This window comes from Musa acuminata, chromosome BXJ3-7 (assembly GCF_036884655.1).
Source record: "Musa acuminata AAA Group cultivar baxijiao chromosome BXJ3-7, Cavendish_Baxijiao_AAA, whole genome shotgun sequence".
NCBI classification, from domain to species: Eukaryota; Viridiplantae; Streptophyta; class Magnoliopsida; order Zingiberales; family Musaceae; genus Musa; species Musa acuminata.
In genome coordinates, this window is record NC_088355.1 from 35,553,302 (window position 1) to 35,579,966 (window position 26,665).

A 26,665-nucleotide genomic window follows, 5' to 3' on the forward strand; every position below is an offset into this window, starting at 1 on the left:
GATGGTGGAATGATTTATTCCTCTCCAAAAATCTAAGTTTTGCACGAGATCGAGTGGTGGAATGTTATTATTGGATGCTTACGGTGTACTTTGAACCTCACTATTCTCGTGCACGAGTGATTACCACCAAGGTGATGGCCATGACTTCCATCTTGGATGATATCTATGATCTCTATAGCACATTGGAGGAGAGTCAACTACTCACTGAAGCAATTCAAAGGTTTGGAAATCTCTTGTTTTTGGATAGCGTTTTTTTGTTTTATTATTGTCGAGAATGAGATATCTTATCTCAATTGATTAGAACAGCAGGTGCCATGACAAATATGCCACAATAGTTTGATTCTTTGTGGATAAAGCAAAACTAAGCTAATTGTGGGATGCCAAGGCTGTTCATCAGCTACCAGAGTATATGAAGGGCTATTTTCTGAAGCTAATCCATACCTTTGAAGAATTCAAAAATTTACTAGCACCCAGTGAGAAGTATCATTTATTTTATCTTAAGGAAGAGGTAATTTTTTTTATTTTAATGGATTTCAATTTAGATTAGTGTAATGAATTAATATTTGGTAAACAAGAAAAATCTGATTGCACGTTTCTTTTTTTTTTATCTACTCTACTAATTCGAAGTCGTGCTATACTTCTAAGTGTTTTTTGCCTTCTTATTTCTTACGCAACGTCACCGTTTCCTCATCTTTATCATAGATGAAAGGTTTATCAAGATCCTATCTCGAGGAAAACAAATGGGCTTTCAAACATTATGTGCCAAAATTAGAAGAACATATGCAAATCTCGCTCATCAGTTCAGCCTATCCTTTGCTTGTTTGTGCTTCTTTTGTTGGAATGGGGGAAGTAGCAACCTGCACCTGTGACTAGTATCTCTAACCAAAAACCTCGTACCACCCTTCCCCCTTTAATCATAAGGGTCGTTGTTTGATATACCTTTTACTTGAAGCCTGCATTTCTTAATAGTAACACTTATTCTGAGCATTACTTTAGTTCAAAGTTAATTCAAATTGGTACTTGGAATAAAAATAAAATCAGTGATACGTATGGTGCTATTATGTATGAGCAAATATCTAAGATTGGTATTCCTAAAATGCTGCATTTGGAAACTTGGCACTAATAAACGATCGACCACTAGAACAACATACTTTTTTCTTAGAGACCAGTATTTCCCCGTTGAACGAGAGGACCGGGTGAGCCCTTCAAGTTTCAAAGTCATTGCATGATTTTGACTCTGTTGTGACTGAGGAATTGCTCGGCCACATCTGGGAGCACTACAATATCCCAAGTGATAGGATCATAGAGTTTGTAACAACTGAAATTCTCTAAATAACCTAGCAAAATATATTTTTGACTTTTATCTTCTAATTTTGTTCTCTTTTCTTCTGGTATCTTAGCAAATGCAATAATTCCAAAAATTCTCAAATGATCAACTCTTGGTTTTTATAAGCTTCATGCTTCTTCTGGTGTAATGTTACCAATTTGTTTTGTCGGAAACCTGTTAAGCAAATAAATTACACAAGCAATAGCATCTCCTCAAAATTCTTTAGGAATTTTTCTTTCCTTTAACATGCATCAGACCATATTAAGGATAGTCATATTTTTTCTTTCTGAGACACCATTCTGTTGAGGTGTATATGACATAGTGAATTGATGTAGAATTCCATTATTTCTATAAAAAAATTAAATTTATTTGATATATATTCACTACCCCTATCTGTTCTTAAATATTTAATTTTATAATAACTTTATCTTTCAACCAAATCCTTAAATTCTTTGAATTTGCTTAAAACTTCTTTCTTTTATTTTAATATATAAACCTAAATTTTGCCACTATGATCATAAGTGAAGGCAAGAAAATATATGCTTCCTCCAAGTGATACTGGATTGATAGGGCCACAAATATCTAAGTGTACCGGATCAAGTCGATGCCAAGCTCTTTTTGTTATTCTGACTTTAAAATGCTTTCTTTCTAGCTTACCCATGACACATACTTCACATAATTTTGATGGGCGATCAATTTTTGGCATTCATGTTATCATATTATACTTCTCTAGAAGTTTCAAAGCCTCAAAATTTAACTGAGCTTATCTAAGATACTAAATGTACAAATATCCTCAATATTAGCTTTAAAATAATTTGATTGATAAAAAATACTTAAATGCAGAGGAAACATTCTATTCTTTGTCATTTTCACATGTGATATCAATATTTTATTCTTGTCATGAATTGAGAGAGTTATATCTTTCATCTCAATATCATAACCTTTTTTAAATAATTGTCCTAAACTTAGAATATTATTTTTCATATCAGGAATATAATAAACATCTAAAATATATAATCCTTTGCTATTATTAAGTTCAAGAAGAATTTTACTTTTGCCTCTTACTGGTCTTTGAGATAAATCACCAAATATAATATTCCCGAAATAACTTATATTCATTTTTTAAAATAGCTCTTTATTGCCACACATATGATTTAAAGCTCTTATATCTATATACCATGTCAAAGACCGATCATCTTTCAAATAATCATAACTCATTAGCAAAACTTGATTTTCATTCTTTTTTTTATTTCTCAACAAAATTTGTTAAGATTATAATAACATTCATAAGAGTAATGTTCATACCTTTTGTAAATATAGCATTGTATTTCAAACCTTTTAGAGTTTCTGTCACATCCATGGCGTTGACTACATCCTCAACCATAACCTCGGCCTCTTTAGCTAGAATTTTCTCCAGCATTTTCATTATTTGGAGATTCTTGATTGGTGTGATTTCTGCCTCCTCTTCCTCTTTGTCCTCGTCCTCTTCCTCTTTGAGAATTTGATTCATTAACTTGAAGGGAACCCATAAGTTCTTCTAAAGATATCTTTTTCAAATCTTTAGATTCTTCAATCGCAACAACAATAAAATCAAATTTTGAATCTAGAGATCTCAGTATTATTTCTATTACTCTCTGATTATTTATGTGTTTACCATTTCATCTCATTTGATGAACAATGGAAATGATTTTTGAGAAGTAATCAGAAATAGTTTCAGAAGTACCTTGTTGTAATTTTTTAAACTCGGCACGTAAAACTTGTAAACGAAGTTTCTTTACCTTATCAACACCACTGAATGCTTTTTGAAACATTTCCCAAGCCTTCTTTGAAGTATTTATTGGAGCGATGATCTCGAACATCGTATCATCAAGCCCTTGGTAAATCGTGAGTAAAGTTTTTTTCTCCTTCTTCCTTTTTTCTTCTTTGAGTTGTTTTCTTTCTTCTGCATTCATTGCTCCTTCTTTTGCTAGATTTGGTTTAGCAAATTCATCTTCTATAAACTCTCATACATCTTGGGAGCCTAGAAGAACCTTCATTTGGATGCACTATATGTCATAATTTTCTTTTATCAATCTGGAGATATAGAGTTAGATGGTACTTGAGGAAGAGGTAATAGCTTAACCTATACTCTAATACCAAATGTTAATCTTGATAGGAAGAAGGGATAGAGTTATCAAACCAAGGAAGAGTAGGACAAGCTTCAATCTTCTATGATTTCAGAAACTATATATATCTTTCATGACCCAATATATAGGGTTTATATAGTCTTTAAAAATATATTATATTAATTATATTCAAGATGAATCATTCTTTTCAAAAAAAATCCTTTCAAAAACTAATAACCAATTTGACATATTCTTTTATACAATCATTCTTTTATACAATTTGACATTTAATCTATTTTTCTTCAATACAATGAATCTTAATTTTGACGAAATAAATACTTGAACAAGTTTAATTCTAACAACTGTAATATCTTTTCTCTTAGGGGCTAATGCGTTTCCTTTTTCTAGTCCAAACATAACATGCGTCTCATGTCAGGCTGCAGTTCCAGATAACTTCCAAGTGGTGGAGCTGATCATCCACCACAGAGAAGGGAATAAGCACAGCCACATGTTCGCCGGAAGGCTTGAAACACGAGGACAGACTCATCGGCCGACTGATGGAAAAGCTCTCCATGAAATAGATTGTGGCACGAGACGTCCCATCATGTCCGCGGGGTTCGGAACATTCCATAAGCAGTCTTTAATATTTGGAGGTCCCATCATAGATATTAATTCCAATAATTTTCTTCGAATATATATTAAGAAAAATCCACCAACATGTTGTTTTTGCCTATTCATTTAAGCATAATTGGATAGATTTTCGAAAGAACTTTTTTTTAAAAACTTTTGTCAAAAAGAATATTTTATTTCTAGAATTTTTTTTAATTATATATATATATATATATATATATATAATATATCTGGAATACTCTTAGGTTGATAGTCACCTACCAACAGATCGGTCAGAGCATTTGGCTATGCTGCAATTAAAGCACACAATACTGTAATAGCGGAAGGAATAGCAACTTGAAACCCTAAATTTTTTGCAGCGCAGGAGAGCTTAAGCAAGATATGGATATGCTCTGATTCTGCAGTCCTTAATAATGCTACTCTTTGTACGAGGCTGAAGGTTGTGGAGTTCAGCTTCATCCCCACACAACTTAACACTTCTGCTCACAATCATCTTTATTTTGGGAAGGCTGATGCGACAGCCTTATCCACCACAGCGAAGAGATAAGTCCAAATATACGTCCCATTTGATTTGAGGCTGCAGTAGTTACAGGTCACCCACCGTAATGAACTCCCGGAGCTGATTATCCACCACAGCGAAGAGATAAGCACAGCCACGTGTTCGCCGAAAGGCGTCAAATAGAAAAACAGACTCTTTAACAAAGACCTGACGCCCAAAACAACTCGTCGTCGGTTGATGGAAACATGTATTTATTTGAATTTGAGAAGTAAAATCCAACATGTTTTGAGTACAATTTTTCTAAATTAAGTAAAATCCAAATCTGATCTTCAAGTTAAATTCCAACATGTTTTCTTTTATTTAAATATGTTAAGTATAATTTAAGCTTATTTAAATTTGAGTCTATGATTTATGTCAGGAAAATGATCCCACGAGAGTCTTTTTTTTTTTATTTAAGTCTAACTAATTATTATTTGAATATTCAAATTAGATTTGAGTGCATATTATTTTTATTAAAATTCAATTTATCCCATTGCTAAATCACAATCGAGTTATATAATGTGATAGATTTATTTCTTTATAGGAAGTTAAATCATTATTAATGGACCAGTAGGAGGAACACAACCATAAACTCCCTCAATCCGATCCTCTCCCACGTATCCATCACAGTTTCATGGAGACTGATGGGGCTACTATCATCAAGAGAGTGGTTGAAATGTTATTCATGGACCACCACGAGGAATACGACTTGAGACTCCCTACGAAAAAACTGGACCCTATAGATTGCAGCCATTTTCCATTATAGGAAATTGACAGACGATTGATGGATGACAAGGAGGAGCATAGCCTCCACAAAGTGAACATGCTGTTGCCATGGGAGTATACTTTGATTTGTGAATTGACTTGAAGGTGGTGGAATGATTTAGCTCCCTCAAAAAATCTCAATTTTGCTAGAGATAGATTGGCGGAATGCTACTTCTGGATCCTGGGAGTATTCTTTGAACTTTACTATTCTCGTGCACGAGTGATAACGACCAAGGTGATTGCCCTTATTTCAATTCTAGACGACATATATGATGTCTATAGCACGTTGGAGGAGAGTCAACAACTCGCTAAGGCAATTCAAAGGTTCACAAATCTCATATCGATGGACAGATTACCTTTTACTATCATGGTTCAAAATATGATAACAAAAAGTGCCACTAATAATATCACATAATAAAATAAAATATTGCATAATAATTTTACTCATCATGTATAGCAAAATAACATCTATGTTTATGTTATGTTTTTCTAAAGATAGTGAAACCAATACAGGTGGGACGCGAAGGTTGTTCATCAATTACTAGAGTACATGAAGGATTATTATCTTAATCTAATCCACACCTTTGAAGAGTTTGAAGATTTATTGACTTCTAGTGAGAAATATCGCATAACCTATCTAAAGGAAGCGACGAGTGATGAGATTATAATATTCTTCTTATTCTTCTTATTTTCACTTTTCAAATGTGACAGTATCGAACTTAGATTGTCCTACTCATAGACATTACTTATAAATTACAAACATTAAGGAATGGTTTTGTTTTACTGGGTACAGATGAAAGATTTATCTGAAGATTATTTTGAGAAATCCAAATGGAGTGCTCAACATTGCGTGCCAACTTTGAAAAAATATCTACCTATTTCCCTCGTAAGTTCAACATATCCTATACTCGAATGTGCTTCTTTCGTTGGAATGAAAGAAATAGCAACTAAGGAGAGATTTGAGTGAATTATTAGTTTCCCAAAGATTGTCCGAGCTGCTGCAATAATTGGTCGTATCATGAATGACATTACTTCACATGAGGTATGGTCATAATATAATCTCCTGTATTTTCTGTCATATAAACATTTTTCATAGTAAATTTTGCATTGATTTTTTTCACAGTAGAAATAGCATACCTTCTTCCATTATATGAGATGGAATATAAATGAAATTTAATAGATAATCTCTAAAGGTTGTCTTCAATATTCCTTCAATTTATCACCTCAAAAGCATTTCATGTGTCACTCAATTGCATTATCAAAGTTTTGCTGAACTCCTTAAATGATACTATATTAAGAAATCTAGTACAAATGTTGGACAACGCGTCCAATGAATCACACTCAGCTATGTAGAGCTGATCCAGCTGATGGGGACATAGATTAATTGAATCATGCAAGCAATGTGGATGATGGGAAGGCTTATAATATTTTTTATTTTCTTCTATAGAAATTAGATTGATGTGATAGTTAGAGAAAGGAGATTACACTGATGTAATTATACATGCATTGTCATTAGAGATAAAAGAAATCAAGATCAAATTGGCTACTATCTTCCGTGACAATCCCAACACGTTGTCCAACCAATCCAAAGGACAATCGTATAATGAATCACTTTCAATTAACATGCAGATCTACATGATCCAACTAATGCAATCATAGAAAAAATTAATTATGAGAAATTAATATAATTGTTTTACTTTGTAATACAGAATATTAGATGCCATTGTACATCCTTTCTATTTGTAGTAAAGTAAACCAAATCTCTATATATGATATTTAAATTCAATGAGATGTTTGGTATATAAAATTTTATATTAGTACTTGTTATGTTTTCTAAAATGGTATTAAAGTAGAATGGCTAATATCTTAATAATATTCTGATTTAATCATATTATGATTCTATGGCCAAAATATATGTCTGGCTATAGAATATCTTAGATAATACTTTTGCTATATATATATATATATATATATATATTCATTGATGATGCAGAGGTGTGATGCAAGGATGAAATAGAGAGCTGAAGAGCTGAGGGGGCAAGTAAAGAGCATGTTCAATCATACTACTTGGATTGGATTATCACTTTCAAACGGGAATAAGCGACGCATTAAGTCAAATCCATGATGCGGATATTAACAGCAAGGATATTCTGTGTCCCCAAGCAGTATTTGTATGTGTGATCCAAAACAATACGATCTTCTTTAATCATCTTTTTTTTAATTCACTCATAGACGTTGGCAGTACCAAAAATATTTTCTCCGGTAAAATAGACATAAAAATCACACACAAAAGTCATTGTATTGATTATTACGTAATCACTTAAAACGGTAAATTAATTTTGATAATATGACTGTATGTTTTTTTTCTCAAAACAAAAAATCTTATTTATTTCTGTAGTTGTCTTTAACAAGTTCAAAGATGAGGGAGGGAGTTTCATGTCTACCTTGGGGAGTGATGTGAAAGGACTGTTAAGCTTGTACAACGCAGCCTATCTTGGGACTCATGGGGAGATCATTCTTGATGAAGCCATCTCTTTTACGAGGAATTACCTAGTGTCTGCATCAGCCGATCTTAAACCACCATTAACAACGCAAGTGTCTCTCGACCTCGAGACACCTCTCCGTAGAAGATTTAAAGAGTTGCCATAATTTAATAGGAAAGACGCACAGAAAGAAGTGATTAATGGTTTCTGCTTTAGATTGACAGAAGGGAGTAGTAGCATTACTGCACACTCTTAGTTGAGACGATCAATGAGAGGTGGCGGTGCAAAAGTTTCCAACAAAAAATTTTAACCGAAGGCAACACGGGAAGCTTCCACAAACAATACAACTAGTCGACGTTAGGATCAACCATTCCAACTGAGAAGCAAGAAATGATAGGCAGACTTAGCAGAACAGACCCTCTTATTATCTAGCTTCTAAAACTAAAAATCATCATGTGATATATAGATTAACAATGAGATTAGAACCACCAAAGATCTATCACTAGCATGTATATTGCTGAAAGCATGCTTGAATGGACTACGAGAATCTAAAATATAGTTATCTTTGAAATATCAATAATAGAAATATCACCAACAAATTTAGTGAACTCTCCTCTTAAACGTTCAAGAGCGAGAAGAAACAAACCCGATTCTAGTTTTGCCTTAATAATTTTGAATATTCCAAAGATAAATCACAGCATATTTAGTTTTAACCATTTTATCTCATACACTATCAATGATGGAAAGATATTGGCCTTGTTGAGCTTGAAGTGTATATTTCATAAGAAAGGTTATCAGTCCCAAGACCTAGCATATCTAGAAAGAATATCCCTATCCCAATCCCATGATAGAATGTGCATACCCTTGGAAGAACCACAATTGACCAAGAAAGTATCTAGGATTGCTAATAATAATACTATTCAAAATATCATTATCCATCCAAGAGTCGCTTAAGCTGCATCTTGTGGTCCAAATCACTCATCTTGTGGTCATGCTATGTCATAGGGGCAATATTTGTTCCATATCAAATCGAAGTCAATGATTATTCACTAAGATTGCACCATATTTGTAGATAAATGACTTAGAGTGTCACCGTGACCAGGTCGGGAAATCCATTCAACCTTAACCTTCATACAGATTGATTACGGAGCATGCATCCGAGTCCACATTAGGACTTGAGGAGCATCCAAGTCTCTTCGTCAACCAACTTAGACCTTTGAAGTGCCCACAGTTAACATACTCATGTGGAGGATATCTGGTAGATAGTTGTCGATCTCTTATAGATCTTTTCAATGAAATCTCAGCTGATGGTGGAGGTGCTTGTTCAGTTGATTCAACATCATCAACCGTAGGAGCGTTATCACTAACATTCTCACCACAATCTTCTTGTTCATCACTCTCATGATCATCATGAACTACAAGTGAAGGAATTGGACCCAAACTCTAAGGAATATAAAGAAATGCTTTTAGCTTCTTAATATTATCACCATCATCAAACAATTGGTCTTCAAGAAACACATCTTTGCTTCTAATAATTTTCTTATTCATTGGATCTTAATCTGTACCCAAACTCTTCGTGACCATACCCCAATAAGATACATACTTTTGTCTTATTATCAAGTTGGACCTCTAATATTTAAGAATATGAACAAATGCTTTACACCCAAAGACTCTCAAGTGATGATAAAATATATCTTTTCCTTTCCATAGTCTCTCTGGAACATTAGCTTTCAAAGGAACTAATGAAGAAAAAGTTATCAAACCAACTGTAGTTCTCATAGCCTCCCCCAAAATGACTTATGTAACTTGGCATGGGAAATCATACATCTAATCATTTCTTCAATAGTTCTATTCATCATTTCTATCATATCATTCTGTTGAGGAGTTTTAGGAACTATTTTCTCAAGCCTGGTACTATAGAACCTACAATAATTCTCAAAAGGACTCTTGTACTCGCCACCATTATCTGCTCAAACATACTTTAACTTTATACCGGTTTCTCTTTCAGCACTAATATGAAACTCTTTGAAAACATCGAGTACATGGTTTTTATATTTCAAAGCAAAAGCCCAAACATTTCTAGAATGATCATCAATGATAATAAAATAAAAAGCACTTCCAAGAGTTCTAGTTTGCAAAGTAAATAATAATCACAAGATTCATATCAATAACATTTGATCTTCTATATGATAGATATGTATCAAGGACAACTTTATGCATTTTTCCAACTAAGTAATAATCATAAGATTTAAGATATGTACCTTGCAACTCTGATAAGAACTGCTTTTTAGTAAAAGTTTAAAGTCCCTTCTCACTGATATGACTAAGCTTCTTATGGCAAAAATCTATACTTTCATCCTTATGAATTGCATTAATATCTCATTTATGTAGCTTAGCTTCCATGACATAAAAAGAGTTTAGTTTCTTTCCACTCATACAATTAAAGAACCTTTAGTGAGTTTTCATTTACTTTCATCAAAATAATGTGTAAATCACTTATCATCAAGTTTACTTATAAATATAAAGTTAAGATGAATATCTGGAACACATAATATCTTTGAGTATAAATTTGCTCATAATAAATATTTTCAATATTCACAATCTTAGATGTACCACTGTTTTCCATTCTGACATTACCAAAATCACTAACAGTATAACATATGAAGAAATCACTATGAGAAGTAACATGAAATGAAGTACTAGAGTCAATTATCCAATTACTGTCCAGAAATATAAGAATGATACAATCGTCATCACAGACAATAATGATATCACATTCAATAGCAACTGTATTAGTCTTTTTCTTATTTTTCTTCCTTTCATTTTGTTCCTCGTTTCCAAAACCTACACTTATTCTTCATGTGACCTGACCTTTTATAGTGGAAACATTTGATATCTCTTCTAGACTTGAATCTTTTTCTATAACTATATGGATTTCTGCTATAACTCTTTTCACGTCTTTCTTATTTTTTTATAAACAAATGCATCAAAAGAAATTTTTTTTTGATCTTTCATTCTAGCATTTTTATTTAGTAAATTATTTTTAACTATATCTATAGTTAGAATTCCCTCTGGTGTGGAGTTATAAATTGTCACTAGATATGTTTTCAAACTTTTTGGTGAAGAGTTAAGAAATAATAACTCTTGTGTTTTATCATCTATATTTATATTCATTTTCACAGCTAACAGCTTATTTGTAAAACTCTAAAATAGACTTATGTGCTCAACAATGTTACCACCATCTTTATACTTCAAATATATAAGTGTTATGAGAAGAGAAATTCTATTTTTATTTATTTTTTGAAAATATTTTCTAAAACAATTTTCTTATAAAATAATCTTTTAGCAATTTTATGATGATCATTCTTGAATAACTAAAAAGAGGTGGATCGGAATTGGCTCTTTGGAAGTATTGTTTGGGGTCGTTTATCAGTAAAACCGAATCCTTACTTAATTCCTAAATATGAGTTAATTTTTTTTCTTTTTTATTTCTCAATTAATTTTTTTAAAAATATTTTCTGTTCAGTCTGTTGAAAGTGGTCCAATCAAGTTTTTTCGCTTGCATTCTCATACAAGGTATATTACTGATAGAATTTAGACGTGGATGGAACACTCATTAATCTCACACAAGAGAGAGAAAGAATATTAAAATACTGATTATGTAGCTACAAATTTATTTTTTAAAATTTAAAATTTATATTTTATTCATATAAGTTATGTTGTTTTCGTAATCGGAGACACTTATATTTCACTATTATTCTAATTAGTTTATGTATAAAACTATATTTTCTTTTTACATAATATATCGGATAAAATGTGTCACTCACCTAAATGGAAGAGTCCAATTTTTACGATCACAAATCATTGGGAAGCTGCTGTCAAGAAGGAAGACCTACACATTCTCAATCCCTTTCATTCTCAATTCCACCACCAAATGTCAGGAGTTACGTTATAGCCTAATATATACTAAAATGATTTTAAAATTTTGAAATTTATGTTTTGCTTGCATTTTTGTTTGTCGGTGATGTTTTGCTTGCAATTTTGTTTAGCTCTAAATCTTATGCTAATATTACTTCAATTCCTCAACTCTAATATGGGGGAATTGATTCCCAATCCTCTTCTTTTAAATACAACATGTCTTGAGACTCTTGGAATATGTTTACTCTTATTTCTAATACTGAATAGTAATTTTTTTAAAAAGAAAAAGGGTGGCTGAGAATTTGATTGCACTACGATTAAAGCACATGATACTGTAATAGTGAAAGGATTAGCAATTCTTTTGAAGCCCTAAATATGCTTCAGCTAACATGATCAATTGTGTAAATGGCTATACATACGCATCTGATTCCTAGATAGCAATTCTTGAAGCCCTACATTTTACAGAGCCAGCAGGGCTTGAGCAAGATTTGGATATGCTCTGATTCTGCTGTCTTGACTGATGCTACCCTTCGTACGAGGCTGAAGGTTGTCGAGTTCAGCTTCATCCCCTACGCAACTTAACACTTCTGGTCACAATCATCTTTTTTGTGTTTTTGGGAAGGCTGATTCGACAGCCTTGTCGAGCAGCTGTAACTCTCTTTCTTCAAGTGCCACTTCATTCTCTTTCTTTAAGTGCCACTTCATTCTCTTTCTATAAGTGCCTACATCTCATTTGAGGCTGCAGTTCATTCTCTTTTTCTATAAGTGCTAATTCATTCTCTTTTTCTAAAAAAACAAAAAAAACAAAAACAAAACTGTAGCTGTAGCTGTAGCTCACATTAAGTCCAAATGTACATCTCACTTGAGGCTGCAGTTACAGGTGACTCCCCGTATTGAAGTCATCCACCACGGAGAAGAGATAAGCACATCTACGTGTTCGCCGACGTGCGTCAAACACGAAAACAGACTCACAAAGTATTTATTTGATGGAAACACGTATTTATTTGAATTTGAGTCAAGTAAAATCCAACATGTTTTGAGTATAATTTTTCTATATTAAGTAAAATACAAATCTGATCTTCAAGTTGAATTCCAACATGTTTTCTTTTATTTAAATATGTTAAATATATTTTAAGCACATAAGATGAATACATATCGATTTTTAACTTATTTAAGTTTATGATTTAAGTCAGGAAAATAATCCTTAAATATTTAGAAGTAAGATTGTATATCCCGATCCCACATTGGTGAGTGCTTTTGAGTACATCCTTTTTTTAATTTAAGTTTAACTAATTATTATTTAAATATTCAAATTGGATTCGAGTATATTTTTTTAATTAAAATCCAATTGATCTCATTGCTAAATCACAATTGAGTTATATAGTGTGATAGATTTATTTCTTCATTATTAATGGACAGATGAACATAACCTTAGATCGGTTTCCTTCCACGTAACCATCATAGTTTCATTGAGACTGATGGAGCTACCATTATCAAAAGAAAGCCTTATATGTTAGTCATGGACCACCACGAGGAATACGACCTCACAAGGTACTCTTCCTTTTGGAACGCTGTTGCAACAGCCCTGCCTAGCAGCTGGAACTCACTTTCTTAGGTGCTAATGCGTCTCATGTGAGGCTGCAGTTCCAGATAACTTCCAAGTCGTGGAGCTGATCATCCACCACAGAGAAGGGAATAAGCACAGCCACATGTTCGCCGGAAGGCTTGAAACACGAGGACAGACTCATCGGCCGACTGATGGAAAAGCTCTCCATGAAATAGATTGTGGCACGAGACGTCCCATCATGTCCGTGGGGTTCGGAACCTTCCATAAGAAGTCTTTAATATTTGGAGATCCCATCAAAGATATGAATTCCAATAATTTTCTTCTAATATATATTAAGAAAATCCGGCAATATGTTGTTTTTGCCTATTCATTTAAGCATAATTGGATAGATTTTGGAAAGAAGTTTTTTTTTTTTTTTTAACTTTTGTCAAAAAGAATTTTTTAATAATATATATATGTTTAATATCTGGAATACTCTTAAGTTGATAGTCACCTACCAACAGATCGGTCAGAGCTGTTGACTGTGCTGCAATTAAAGCACACAATACTGTAATAGCGGAAGGAATAGCAACTTGAAACCCTAAATTTTTTACAGCGCAGGAGGGCTTAAGCAAGATATGGATTCTGCAGTCTTTAATAATGCTACTCATTGTATGAGGCTGAAGGTTGTGGAGTTCAGCTTCATCCCCACACAACTTAACACTTCTGCTCACAATCATCTATATTTTGGGAAGGCTGATGCGACAGCCTTGCCTAGCAGTCGCAACACTCTTTCTTAAGTGCTAATGCATTCCCTTTGACAAACGATTGATGGATGACAAGGAGGAGCATAGCCTCGACAAAGTGAACATGCTGTTGCCATGGGAATCCATAGTCCCTTGTGTTGGAATTCGTTATAAATTCCAACACAAGGGGACATGCTCTTGCCATCTGCCAGCTTTAGTTTTTTTTCCACATAAAAAGTGGAGACTATGGAGTTGCTGTCACTTGCTCCAGGTGATGAGGTTGTGGTTCGCAAGTCTGCAGGCTTTCTTCCGAGCGTGTGTAGAGACTGCTTTATCATGTTATACCACTTGAGGATCTGATAACAAAATGTTCAATGAATAATATATACGCAGCAGATTTAGATGATCTAATAGTACGTACACCCAGATTTAGATAATCTCCAAAACGTTCAATGAATAGTATGTACACAGCAGCTTAGCTGATAACAAACCTGACGATTAATAGTAAGGCCATGAAATCAAATCCCGCTTGCCAATGGTGAAAAAAAAAAAAACTCTATTGGATCTACATTGCTTAGATCATACATCCTTGGGTTTCGTAATGATGGCATAAATATATCATTATAGATTTGAATAATTCATAGATTTAAGTTTATCCCATGTCGGCCGCCAAGCATGTGAGAGCATCGACATGTGGGCAATCAAATTCCAAATCCTTTCATCTAAAAATCTCATGTGAACTTTTTTTTTTTTGTATGTTAACATATTTATATCAAAGAGACGATCCCTCGTGCGCCTTCTTTGAAATTAGTAATTGCTGCTTTAGTACTATGCCGTGCAACCAACCACACACATCCACATCTGGGAAAAATATTTGAGAATTCTATTACTGAAACTTGATTACTCCGAACAACAAAATCTATAGATTCCTTGGTTATATCTTAATCTTAACAACAAATCAAAATGAAACTATTGATCTCAATATCTACTTTGATAGGATTTGGAATTCCTCACTCAGTCTTATGCTCAAAATTGGTCCCAAACACCTTCTCTAGCATGAACCCTTTTGTGTTTTAATTTTTCGTTATGTTATGTCATGTTATTTTTTTAATTTATTATTTTATAAAATGATAATTATTTCGTCGATTAATCAAATTGGAGATTTGATGATTGAATAAAGATGAAGCATCCCAAAATGAACCAACTCATATGGGTGGATCACTCCTACAAGAATATGTAGATAGGTTTTGAAAGAAATTTAACCCTTTAAAGTAAAAAAGAGTTCGATTAATACACACATGGAAAAAATGTTAAAAGTTAAACTAAAGTTTATGTAATATTATTTATAGTTTGAGAGTGAGTAGACTGATATGATGAGTTTCACACTGTTTAGAGTTTATTATAAAACTTAAGTTAATATACGATTATATACATGATTTATAGTGTCTATTACGAGAGTGAGAGCAAGGGTGATGGATGCAAAACTAATTATATCTCGCCTTTTTCCTATATTATTAGAAGCAAAACTAATCATAGGACGTCAATTAAAGATGATGGATAAGCTAAAACATAAGCCAATCAAAAAGGAGCGTACAGTCCCTGATGGCCCATTCGTTATCTTCTTTCTCAGAAAACGTGACACTTCCGAAACCAAACCAGATTCAAGACTCTATAAATTGCTACACGAGGCTGCAGGCTCTCGCCATCCTGTCATCACTTGCATCCAGATCAGAATGGAGAACGTAATTTCGCAGCCACACGTTCCAGGTGATGAAGTGGTGATTCGCAAGTCTGTAAGCTACCATCCCACCGTTTGGGGTGATTACTTTATCTTACAGGCCCAGTCCTCCCCCAGTACACAGGCATGTATATACACATATATCTCACATAAGTTCTAAGTTTTAGGCAAGAAACTCTCCGAGAACGAATGGTGTTAATGTTTCATTAACATGAAAAATGTGCGCATGCTACTTTCTTTCGGTTTTGTTGGTTGAACAATTAATTGCTATGCTATGGAGGATGCAGGAGTGCGATGCAAGGATGCAAGAGAGAGCTGCAGAACTGATGGAGCAGGTAAGAAGCATGTTCAAGGACATTACCAACATCTTGCAAACTATGGACTTGGTCGATTCAATCCAGCTTCTTGGATTGAGTTATCACTTCGAGAAAGAAATAAGTGAAGCATTAAACCGAGTCCATGATGCCGATTTTAACGATCAGGCTCTCTACGATACTGCTCTCCGGTTTCGCCTGCTGAGACAACAAGGGTATCATGTGACCCCTGGTAATATGCTCTTACGTTTCCTTGGAGTAGATGTATTTGTATGTTTTATCTATAATTTTGTGTTCGCCTTGTGTTTACTTCAGGCATAGAAAAATTATGTTTGCAGAAGTAATTCGATTTGTGTTTTTAAATATGAAGGAGGATTTTTGTTTTAAGAAAGCAACTTAATCAGCCCATCGAAAAAACAGTCACCGGGTGACCTCACACTCTACTTTTTGATCTCCTATAACAACAATATTAAAAAATGTACTTTGTTCTATATATATATATATATATATATATATATATTCATGGATGATGAAGAGGTGTGATGCAAGGATGAAATAGAGATCTGAAGAACTCAGGGGGCAATTAAAGAGCATGTTCAATGATACTACTGGTCTGCTGCAGATCATGGAATTGATTGATCCAATCCAGCTTCTTGGATTGGATTATCACCTTCAGAAGGAAATAACAGAAGCATTAAGTCGAATCCATGATGCTAATATTGACGACCATGGCCTTTACCACACTGCTCTCTGGTTTCGGCTGCTCAGACAACAAGGATATTACGTGTCCCCAAGTAATATGCTCATTTCCTTTAATAAAACAGTAGTTGTCTGTGCTATCCACAAAATATGATACGACCTTTTTTTATCATCTTTTTTTTTTTTAATTAATCATAGATGAGAAACTTATGCTCGAAGTACTAAAGTCATTTGCATCGAAATTATGCTGATTTCATAGTTGAAGAACTATTTATATAATTTGTTGATGCCCTTCTTTATCTTGCTCTTTTTACACACTATATAATAAGGGCATGTTATTGTGACATTTTCTTGGGGACAATAAACATAAAAATCACACACAAAAGTAATTATATTGATCATCACGTAATTACTTAATCACAGCAAATTATTTTTGATAATATGGCTTTATTTTTTTCTATAAAACAAGAATCTTGTGTTTCTGTAGATGTTTTTAACAAGTTCAAAGATGAGAAAGGGAGTTTCATGTGTACCTTGGAAAGTGATGTGAAGGGACTGTTAAGCTTGTACAACGCAGCTCATCTTGGGACTCACAGGGAGATAATTCTTGATGAAGCCATCTCTTTTACCAGGAACCATCTATTATCTGCGTTAGGCGATCTTAAACCACCATTAACAACGCAAGTGTCTCTTGACCTCGAGACACCTCTATATAGAAGGATGAGAAGGCTCTTGGCAAGAGATTATATCTTTATATACCAAGAGGATGCCACACGAAATGATGTCATACTGGAGCTTGCAAAGCTGGACTTCAATATACTACAATCTCTTCATCGTGAGGAGCTTAAGAACATCTCTTTGTAAGGTCCCCTCACATTAATTTTTACTACTACTAGCCATATTTCTTCTTGATTTCTGCAAAGAGAAAGATCCATAGAGGATATGGTTAAGTAGATCGATTGTTGAATGATTTCATGTTTCTCATCTATTTATTCTGGATCGTGGATGACTTGAAGGTGGTGGAACGAAATAGCACCCTTCAAAAGTCTCGATTGTTCTCGAGACCGATTGGTGGAGTGCTACTATTGGACTCTGGGCATATACTTTGAACCCCACTATTCCCGTGCACGAATGATAACGGCCAAGGTCTTTGCCCTAATCACTATTATGGATGACATCTATGATGTCTATAGCACACTGGAGGAGAGTCGACAATTCACCGAGGCAATCCAAAGGTTTGGAAATCTTATATCGACCGAAAGATTATATTTCACTGACTTTGCATGCAATAGGCGATAACATAATGTGTCACTAAAAGCATGAAAATAGTTTCGACCATTGTGGATAACAAAACAATATTAATACTAGTAATAACAATAACAACAATATATGAAATATCAACTACTTTTTTTCTAAAGATGGGACTAATTCATATGCAGATGGGACGCAAAGACTGTTCAACAACTACCAGAGTATATGAAGGACTACTTTCTCAAGTTAATTCACACCTTTGAAGAGTTCGAAACTTTGTTAGCACTCGATGAGAAGTATCGCTTATACTATCTTAAGGAAGCGGTACGTGATGAATCTGGAAGACCTTGTTTAAATTTTCATGAAGTAGCATTACAATTAGCGAATACAATGATTGTACAGAGAATAATCATTCCATATACATGGCTCATGCATTAGGTACATTAAGGAATGGGTTTATTTTACCTATACAGATGAAAGCTGTATCTAAAGCTTACTTCGAGGAATCCAAATGGTGTGCTCAACGTTACGTGCCAACTGTTGAAGAACACCTACAGGTTTCCCTGATAAGTGCAGCATATCCTATGCTCAAATGTGCTTCTTTTGTTGGAATGGGAGAAATAGCGACGGAGGAGGTATTTAAGTGGATTACTAGTTTCCCAAAGATTGTCCGAGCTTCTACGATAATTGCCCGTATCATGAATGACATTACTTCACATGAGGTATGGTCATAACATAATCTCCTATATTTTATATCATATAAACATTTTTCATAGTAAATTTTGCATTGATTTCACTCCTAGTAGAAATATGATAACATAAAAAAAAGAAAAAGAAAATAACATACATTCTCCAATTAGATGAGATGGCACATAATTGAGGTTTAATAGGGTAATCTCCAAAGGTTGTCTTCAATATTCCTTCTATTTATCTCCTCAAAAGCATTTCTTGTGTCACTCAATTGCATTATCAAAGTTTTGATGATTTTATATTATGAAATCTAGTACAAACAAAAAAACTCCCTTTCGTAAGCTTCCACATCTGTAGATTCCCAAATTCCTTTTATCTACACCTTATTATTGATAATAGTCTATCAATTTGTTTTCATATAACGAACATGTAAATCCTGAAAGGATCCCCCAGAATTCAGTTTGTAGATCATTCATCCTCTTTTTTCATAAAATTTGCAGTTGGAACAAACTAGGGAACATGTTGCCTCCACAGTGCAATGCTACATGAAAGAATATGGAACAAATGTTCATGTGGCATGTAAGAAGCTCCAAGTTCTAGTTGACGATGCATGGAAGGATATAAACGAAGAGTGCCTCAATCAAACTGCATTCCCCATTGCTTTACTCCAAAGGATTGTTAATTTTGCACGAATGATTGAAATTTTATATAAGTACATCGATGGATACACCAACTCCTCTACGAAGACGAAGGAATATATCTCTTTGTTATTTGTACATCCTATTCTACTTTGATTGTATGACGATGCTTGCTTCTTCTATGAATCCTTTATTCTGAAATATATGTAAGCCTTTGTAAATGAACGTGTATTGTACTATGCTTGCTTCTTCTATGAATCCTTTATTCTGAAATATATGTAAGCCTTTGTAAATGAACGTGTATTGTACTAGTCTTGGGAAGCTCAAGCCAGTATTATCTATGGAAAACAGAAATCCTTGCTTAACAGTAGTTCAAAGCAATTTGCAAATTGCTGGTCTGTGTTACAAAATTATATTAGCTATTTCCAATTTTCACTCTTTTCAGTCTTGCCAACTTAAGAAAGGCTCTTAAGTTATCAAGATATCAAGATGCTTACATCAGATATCAAGATACTTCTTAGTTAAGTTTGGGATGATTACAATTCGGAAACATATATATTCAAGCTACATTTTGGATAAGTTAGTGATATCATATGTTGGACATAATTCATGCACCATGCTATCAGAAGATTTTGCCTTGTCATTAGAGAGAACAAATTCTACTATCTTATGAAAAATCTTGTAAACAGAACAAGCAATGGGGTTGAAAACAAGATCATTCGTAGCCCTCCATATTCACCAAAGACCAATATCATTTAGAACCCACAAGGGTTGGCCAGCAGAATTGGGACACTGCACCCCCTCATTAAAAATTGAATATCTAGTTAAGACTTAAAGAGTTGCCATAATTTAATAGGAAAGACGCACAGAAAGAAGTGATTAATGGTTTCTGCTTTAGATTGACAGAAGGGACAAGTAGTAGCATTACTGCACACTCTTAGTTGAGACGATCAATGAGAGGTGGCGGTGCAAAAGTTTCCAACAAAAAAATTGAACCTGAGGCAACACGGGAAGCTTCCACAAACAATACAACTAGTCCACGTTAGGATCAACCATCCCAACTGAGAAGCAAGAAAATGATAGGCAGACTTAGCAGAACCAACCCTCTTATTATCTAGCTTCTAAAACTAAAAATGATCATGTGATATATGGATTAACAATGAGATTAGAACCACCAAAGATCTATCACTAGCATGTATATTGCTGAAAGCATGCTTGAATGGACTAGGAGAATCTAAAATATAGTTATCTTTGAAAACATCAATAATAGAAATATCACCAAAAAATTTAGTGAACTCTCCTCTTAAACTTTCAAGAGCGATAAGAAACAAACCCGATTCTAGCTTTGCCATAATAATTTTGAATATTCCAAGGATAAATCACGGCATATTTAGTTCTAACCATTTTATCTCATATACTATCAATGATGGAAAGATGTTGGCCTCTGTTGAGCTTGAAGTGTATATTTCATAAGAAAGGTTATCAGTCCCAAGACGTAGCATATCTAGAAAGAATTATCCCTATCCCAATCCCATGATAGAATGTGCATACCCTTGGAAGAAGCACAATCGACCCAGAAAGTATCTAGGATTGCTAATAATATTATTCAAAATATCATTATCCATCCAAGATCGCTTAAGCTGCATCTTTTGGTTCAAATCACTCGTCTTCTGGTCATGCTATGTGATAGGGATAATATTTGTTCCAATACATACTCAGACATGTGACAGCTCAGCATGGGTTAAACCCATTATAGAAAGCTCTCCATACAAGAAGAAATCAAAGTCAATGACTATTCACTAGGATTACTCCATACTTATAGGTAAATGGTTTGAGTGTCAGAATGATCAGGTCAAGAAATCCATCCAACCTTAATCTTTGTACAGATTGATCAGGAAACATGCATTCGAATCCACAGTAGGACTTGAGGAGCGTCCAAGTCTTTCGTCAACCAACTTAGACCTTTGAAATGCCCACAGTTACTACCACAGGCGAAGCCGGATTTGTGCTAGTCTCATCAAATGGACCATGTCATCACAATTCGGATTTGTTGCTATTGAGTCACTCAAACCAAATATGGAACAATTGATGTGGCAGATAAAAAAACATGAATAACGGAGAGCGACACAAGAGGCAATAAAACACAAAAAGACCTGCACATTTGGAATCCTTACGTCTCTTCATATCTTATGTCGATGGCACCCATGCATGGAAACCAATTGGCATTTGTAACGCTTACGTCTCTTCATATCTTTTGTAACATGCGTCTCCTTTACAACATCAATGCCACCTTGATCAAAGATTATAGACCGAGGCAACAAAACACAAAATGACCTGCATATTTTTTATCCTTACGTCTCTTCGTATCTTACGTCGATGATGGAAACCAATTGGCATTTGTAACGCTAACGTCTCTTCATATCTTTCGTCGGTGGCTATGGAAACCAAATTGACACATTTGTAATCCTTTCGTCGCTTCCCTATCACCACGAAGTTGCTATTTATTTTTGTTAGAACAGACACAGCCGAGTTCAATTTTGATAGTATGAATCGTGAGTAGAGATGTATGATGATAATTTCTTTTCTCTTTCGCGTCGTGTGAAACTTGGTTTAATAGGTAATCTCCACAAAGTGGAGGAGAGTCGTGGCTCGTATTAGTCTTCCACATGAACAGACGAAGATGTTGTGTCCTCATAAATTCCAACACCAAGCAGCAGGCTCTCCGTCGCCACCTCGCATGTTTAATTAGTCTTCACATAAAATAAGAATGGAGAGTCTGAGTCAGCAATCACTTGTTCCAGATGATGAGCTTATGGTTCGCAAGTCTGTAAGCTATCGTCCGAGGGTTGGGGCGGACTACTTTATCCAACATGGCCAGTCCGTCACTCCAACATCGGTATGTAACCCTGCCATCCTATTTGCCAAAGATGTTTCCAGCTTTCAGCAAGAAGGTCACCTGTAAAGAGGGGTGTTGATAATTTAGCTCCAGCTAAATAGCACTCATGCTTAAACTGGTCCTTCATCGACATAGTTGCGGTTTCCTGCGGTTTCAGTACCATGAAAAAACTCCCTTTTCTCGTCTATTGCAGGAGGAGTGTGATACAAGGATAAAAGAGAGAGCTGCGGAACTGATGGAGCAGATAAGAAGCATATCCAAGGATCCTACTGACATCTTGCTAACTATGAATTTGGTCGATTCAATCCAGCTTATTGGATTGGATTATCACTTCGAGAAGGAAATAAATGAAGCGTTAAACCATATCCATGATGCCCATATTGACGACCATGGTCTTTACGACACTGCTCTCCGATTTCGACCTCTGAGACAACAAGGATATTATGTCTCCCCTGGGAACATGTTCATTTCCTTAAGTAGCTGAATTTGTATGCTTTGTCCTGATAATTGTGTTTTTACCTTGTCTGACAGACAAAATTTGGACTTTGTTGTCACCATTTATTCAATCCAACTTGGCAGTGCTATATCTACACGTATCAAAGACCAAGTTTTGATGATCAAAGAACCGAAATATTTTAGCGCCGACATCAAAAAAATGTTATCTATTTTGTTAGTCGCCAAACCATAATATTTTGATCAGAACATGTGTTGTCAGATTAAAATTTTTTGTCATGTATCAAAATAATCGTGGAGCAACTATAGCTGACATCATTATTACAACGAGGCGGAAGACCTTATAAAATCTAACTCCCAAGAGATCACTACTCTTGAAGCCAAGGATGCCTCTCGTTCCCTCTCTCATGAAGGGTCTAAACTCACTTTACTATGTAATAAGGGCATAATCCCTAACAGACAACTTCCTTAACTCTAAATTTTTCATAAAATATTCAACCTCAAGGAGATGAGGAATTCTATCCACCATAAAATTTTCAACCTCAAGGAGATGAGGAATTCTATCCACCATAAAATTTTCAACCTCAAGGAGGAGAGGAACTCCATCCACCGGATCATCAACCATGACTGGAATGAAGTCAAACACCGATTGTCTCTTCTTTTGCTTCTTGTTGGTACACCAACTTTTGGACTGCTATTAACACGTCTGTCCTCTCTAATGGCATACTTGTCCTAATGTCCAAGTATTTTCTCTACTAATCATATCAGCTTTCGTAAACCATTCTCATTGGATGAGATTATTGTTGCTCTCAAGCAATGGGCCTCTGCAAAAGTCTCGGACCAAACAAGTTCGTTGTCAAATTTTAGTTCTAGAATGAATTAAAAGTCCTGATTCATTAGGCATTCTCTAGCTTTCATAATGATTGTTGCATTTCACCCAGTTGGAAGAAAACCCTCATTCCAAAAATATCAATGCCACCATGATCATAGATCATAGACCCTTCACCATGATCATAGATCATGGATTAGCAATTCTTGAAGCCGTAAATTTTACAGAGGAGGAGGGCTTAAGCAAGATATGGATATGCTCAGATTCAGCTGTCTTCAATAATGCTATCCTTCGGATGAGGCTGAAGGTTGTTGAGTTCAGCTTCATCCCCCACACAACTCAACACTTCTGCTCACAATCATCTTTTCTTGGAAGGCTGATGCGACAGCCTTGCCTAGCAGCTGTAACTCTCTTTTTTTAAGTGCTAATTCATTTCCTCTTTCAGAAAAAAAACAAAACTGTAGCTGTAGCTGACATATAGAGAGTGATAGATTTATTTCTTTATAGAGCCTTACCCTATGGATTGAGAACAAGACCAGGCTGTTTGCCACTGAAACGGGCAACATGTATAGATGGAGCCTTTTTTCATTACAGGAAATTGACAGACGTTTGATGGATCGTTGTCGCTAAGAGCTTTTTTTTTTTTTTTTTTTTTCATTATTATTAGAGCTATTCCTAGAAAATTTATCAAAGGGTAATTTTAGTAACCGAACCAAGACAATAAAGCGGAAGAATAAAAGAAATGACAAGAACACTAGATTTCGATGAATTGACCTACATCCATAAAATTATCCACGAACAAAAAAAGGAGCAAATCACTATTATAAAAGAGGGACTATTACAAATGTCTTAGGAAGATGTTCCTAGGCCATAAAACTATCCACGAACAAAAGATGAGCAAATCACTATTATAAAAGAGGGACTATTACAAATGTCTTAGGAAGATGTTCCTAGGCCATAAAACTATCCACGAACAAAAGATGAGCAAATCACTATTATAAAAGAGGGACTATTACAAATGCCTTAGGAAGATATTTCTAGGCCATAAAACATCGAAAATTACTGAACAAGAAAAGCATAAAGCAAATAATTAAGTTTTCTTATGGTGCATCTAGCTTCAAAGCCCAGACCCTTATTTATAGTTTAAATAGGAGATACCAAACTTGATTTTCTTGATGTGGGACTATATGGAACTTGCCAAACTAACAAATCTCTACCTTGGTATGTCTCAACAAAACTTGCTCCACCTTCTTCATAAAAGCCTCAACGGGCAATCACCAACAATGAACATCAACCAAGTCCAAGCACTACTTGAACTTGTAAACCGGAAGAGGCTTCGTAAGGATATCAGATGGATTGTCCTTTGTATGAATTTTCTGAACAAGGACCTTTCCCTCAGCAATAGTATCTCATTTGCATCCAACAATTTTTTTACCCGAATGCGACTTCACAAGATCCCAAGTTTTATTATGATGGAGAGATTCAATTTCTTCATTCATCACAATCAACCACTTAGCGGAATTATCACAAAAAACTACATCTAAGTAGGTAGTAGGCTCACCAACTTCACTTGTTTCTTCTGCAACAGACAAAGCATATGCAACCAAATTTGCATATATTTGTGGTGGTCGAATATCTCTCTGTGGTCTATCCTTGGCTATGGAATATTACTCTTCCTCTAGATCAACTTCGTTAGTAGACTTGGGACTATCTACTGTCATTCTTTGAGTAGAAAGTTCGACTTAAAAGAATCTGAACTACCAATCTCAAGCTCCACCTGCTTCTGCGCACTATCATTTGTACAACTTGTAGATTCTTTTTTAGAAGATAACATACACAATTCATCAAAAGTAACATCTCTACTGATTACAAATTTTGGGGATTTGGAATCAGAACACCATAATCTGTATCCTTTCACCCCAGAAGCATACCCAAGAAAAATGTACTTTTTCACTCGAGGCTCTAATTTTCCTTCATTTACATGCATTATGCTGGACACCCAAAAATTTTTAAATCAAAGTAATCGGTAAGAGTACCTGACCAAACTTCCTCCAGAGTTTTAAAGTTAAGTACCGCAGAAGGAGCGCGGTTGATAACGTAACAGGAAATATTAATTGCTTCTGCCCAAAAGTCCTTTGCCAATCCTGTATTTGAGATCATACACCTTGCTCTCTCCAAGAGTGTCATGTTCATACGTTCGGCCACACCATTTTGTTGAGGCACCATCCTAACAATGCGATGCCGAACAATTCCTTCATTTTTGCAGAATTCATCAAAGTCACATTCACAAAATTTTATGTCATTATCTGTTTGAAGCCGCTTAATATGTTTACCTGTTTGCTTCTCAATCAAAGTCTTTCATTATTTAAAGGTTAGAAAAATATCATTTTTATGCTTTAGAAAATAAACCCAAACTTTTCTAGAATAATCGTCAATGAAAGTCAATATATACCTGGCACAACCCTTAAACTGAACATGAGCTGGACCCCAAAGGTATGAATGAATATAATCAAGAGTACCTTTCGTTTTATAAACTGTCGGAAAATTGAAGCTGACTCTTTTCTGCTTTCCAAAAATGCAGTGTTTACAGAAATCCAGTGGCCTAGTACTCTGTACGTAAAGTAGACCCCTTTTGCTCAATATGTTCAAACCTTTTTCGCTCATATGACCCAAACGCATATGTTATAATTTGGTGATGTCAGAATCAGACAATGATGATGACGAGACTGCAACTGAGCATGTGATAGTAGTTCCCTGTAAAATATATAAGCTATCAGACCTACAAGCTTTCATAACAACAAGAGCACTTCTAGAAACTTTTATAACTCCACCTTCAGCTGTGTATTTACACCCAAAGGCCTCTATGGTGCCTAAAGAGATGATATTCTTTTTTAAATCAGGAACATGTCTAACATTAGTGAGCATCCTCACAATATCATCATGCATTTTAATTCGGATTATTCCTCTACCAACAACATCACATGCTGCATTATTGCCCATCAAAACAATTCCACCATTATAAGATTCATATGTAGAAAACAAATCTCTACTACGACACATATGATAAGAACAACCCGAATCTAAAATTCATTCATTTTT

The 26,665-nt window shown here is 34.7% G+C and overlaps 1 protein-coding gene across 1 annotated transcript; it reads left to right on the forward strand.

Annotated features, from left to right (window-relative positions):
- The first annotated feature begins 16,009 nt into the window (after positions 1–16,009).
- On the forward strand, positions 16,010–18,794 carry LOC135642920 (alpha-humulene synthase-like). Its single transcript, XM_065159401.1, has 5 exons — positions 16,010–16,342; positions 17,297–17,669; positions 17,826–18,044; positions 18,249–18,384; positions 18,534–18,794. The coding sequence occupies exons 1-5, from the start codon at positions 16,015–16,017 to the stop codon at positions 18,792–18,794; spliced, it is 1,317 nt and encodes a 438-aa protein (XP_065015473.1). The 5' UTR covers positions 16,010–16,014.
- The last annotated feature ends 7,871 nt before the right edge of the window (positions 18,795–26,665 follow it).

Coding starts and splice junctions, on each gene's coding strand:
- LOC135642920 (XM_065159401.1), top strand. CDS start 16,015: ATGTGCGCATGCTACTTTCTTTCGGTTTTGTTGGTTGAACAATTAATT. Junction 17,670..17,825: donor GAGCTTAAGAACATCTCTTT/GTAAGGTCCCCT, acceptor GATGACTTGAAG/GTGGTGGAACGAAATAGCAC. Junction 18,045..18,248: donor TTCACCGAGGCAATCCAAAG/GTTTGGAAATCT, acceptor ATTCATATGCAG/ATGGGACGCAAAGACTGTTC.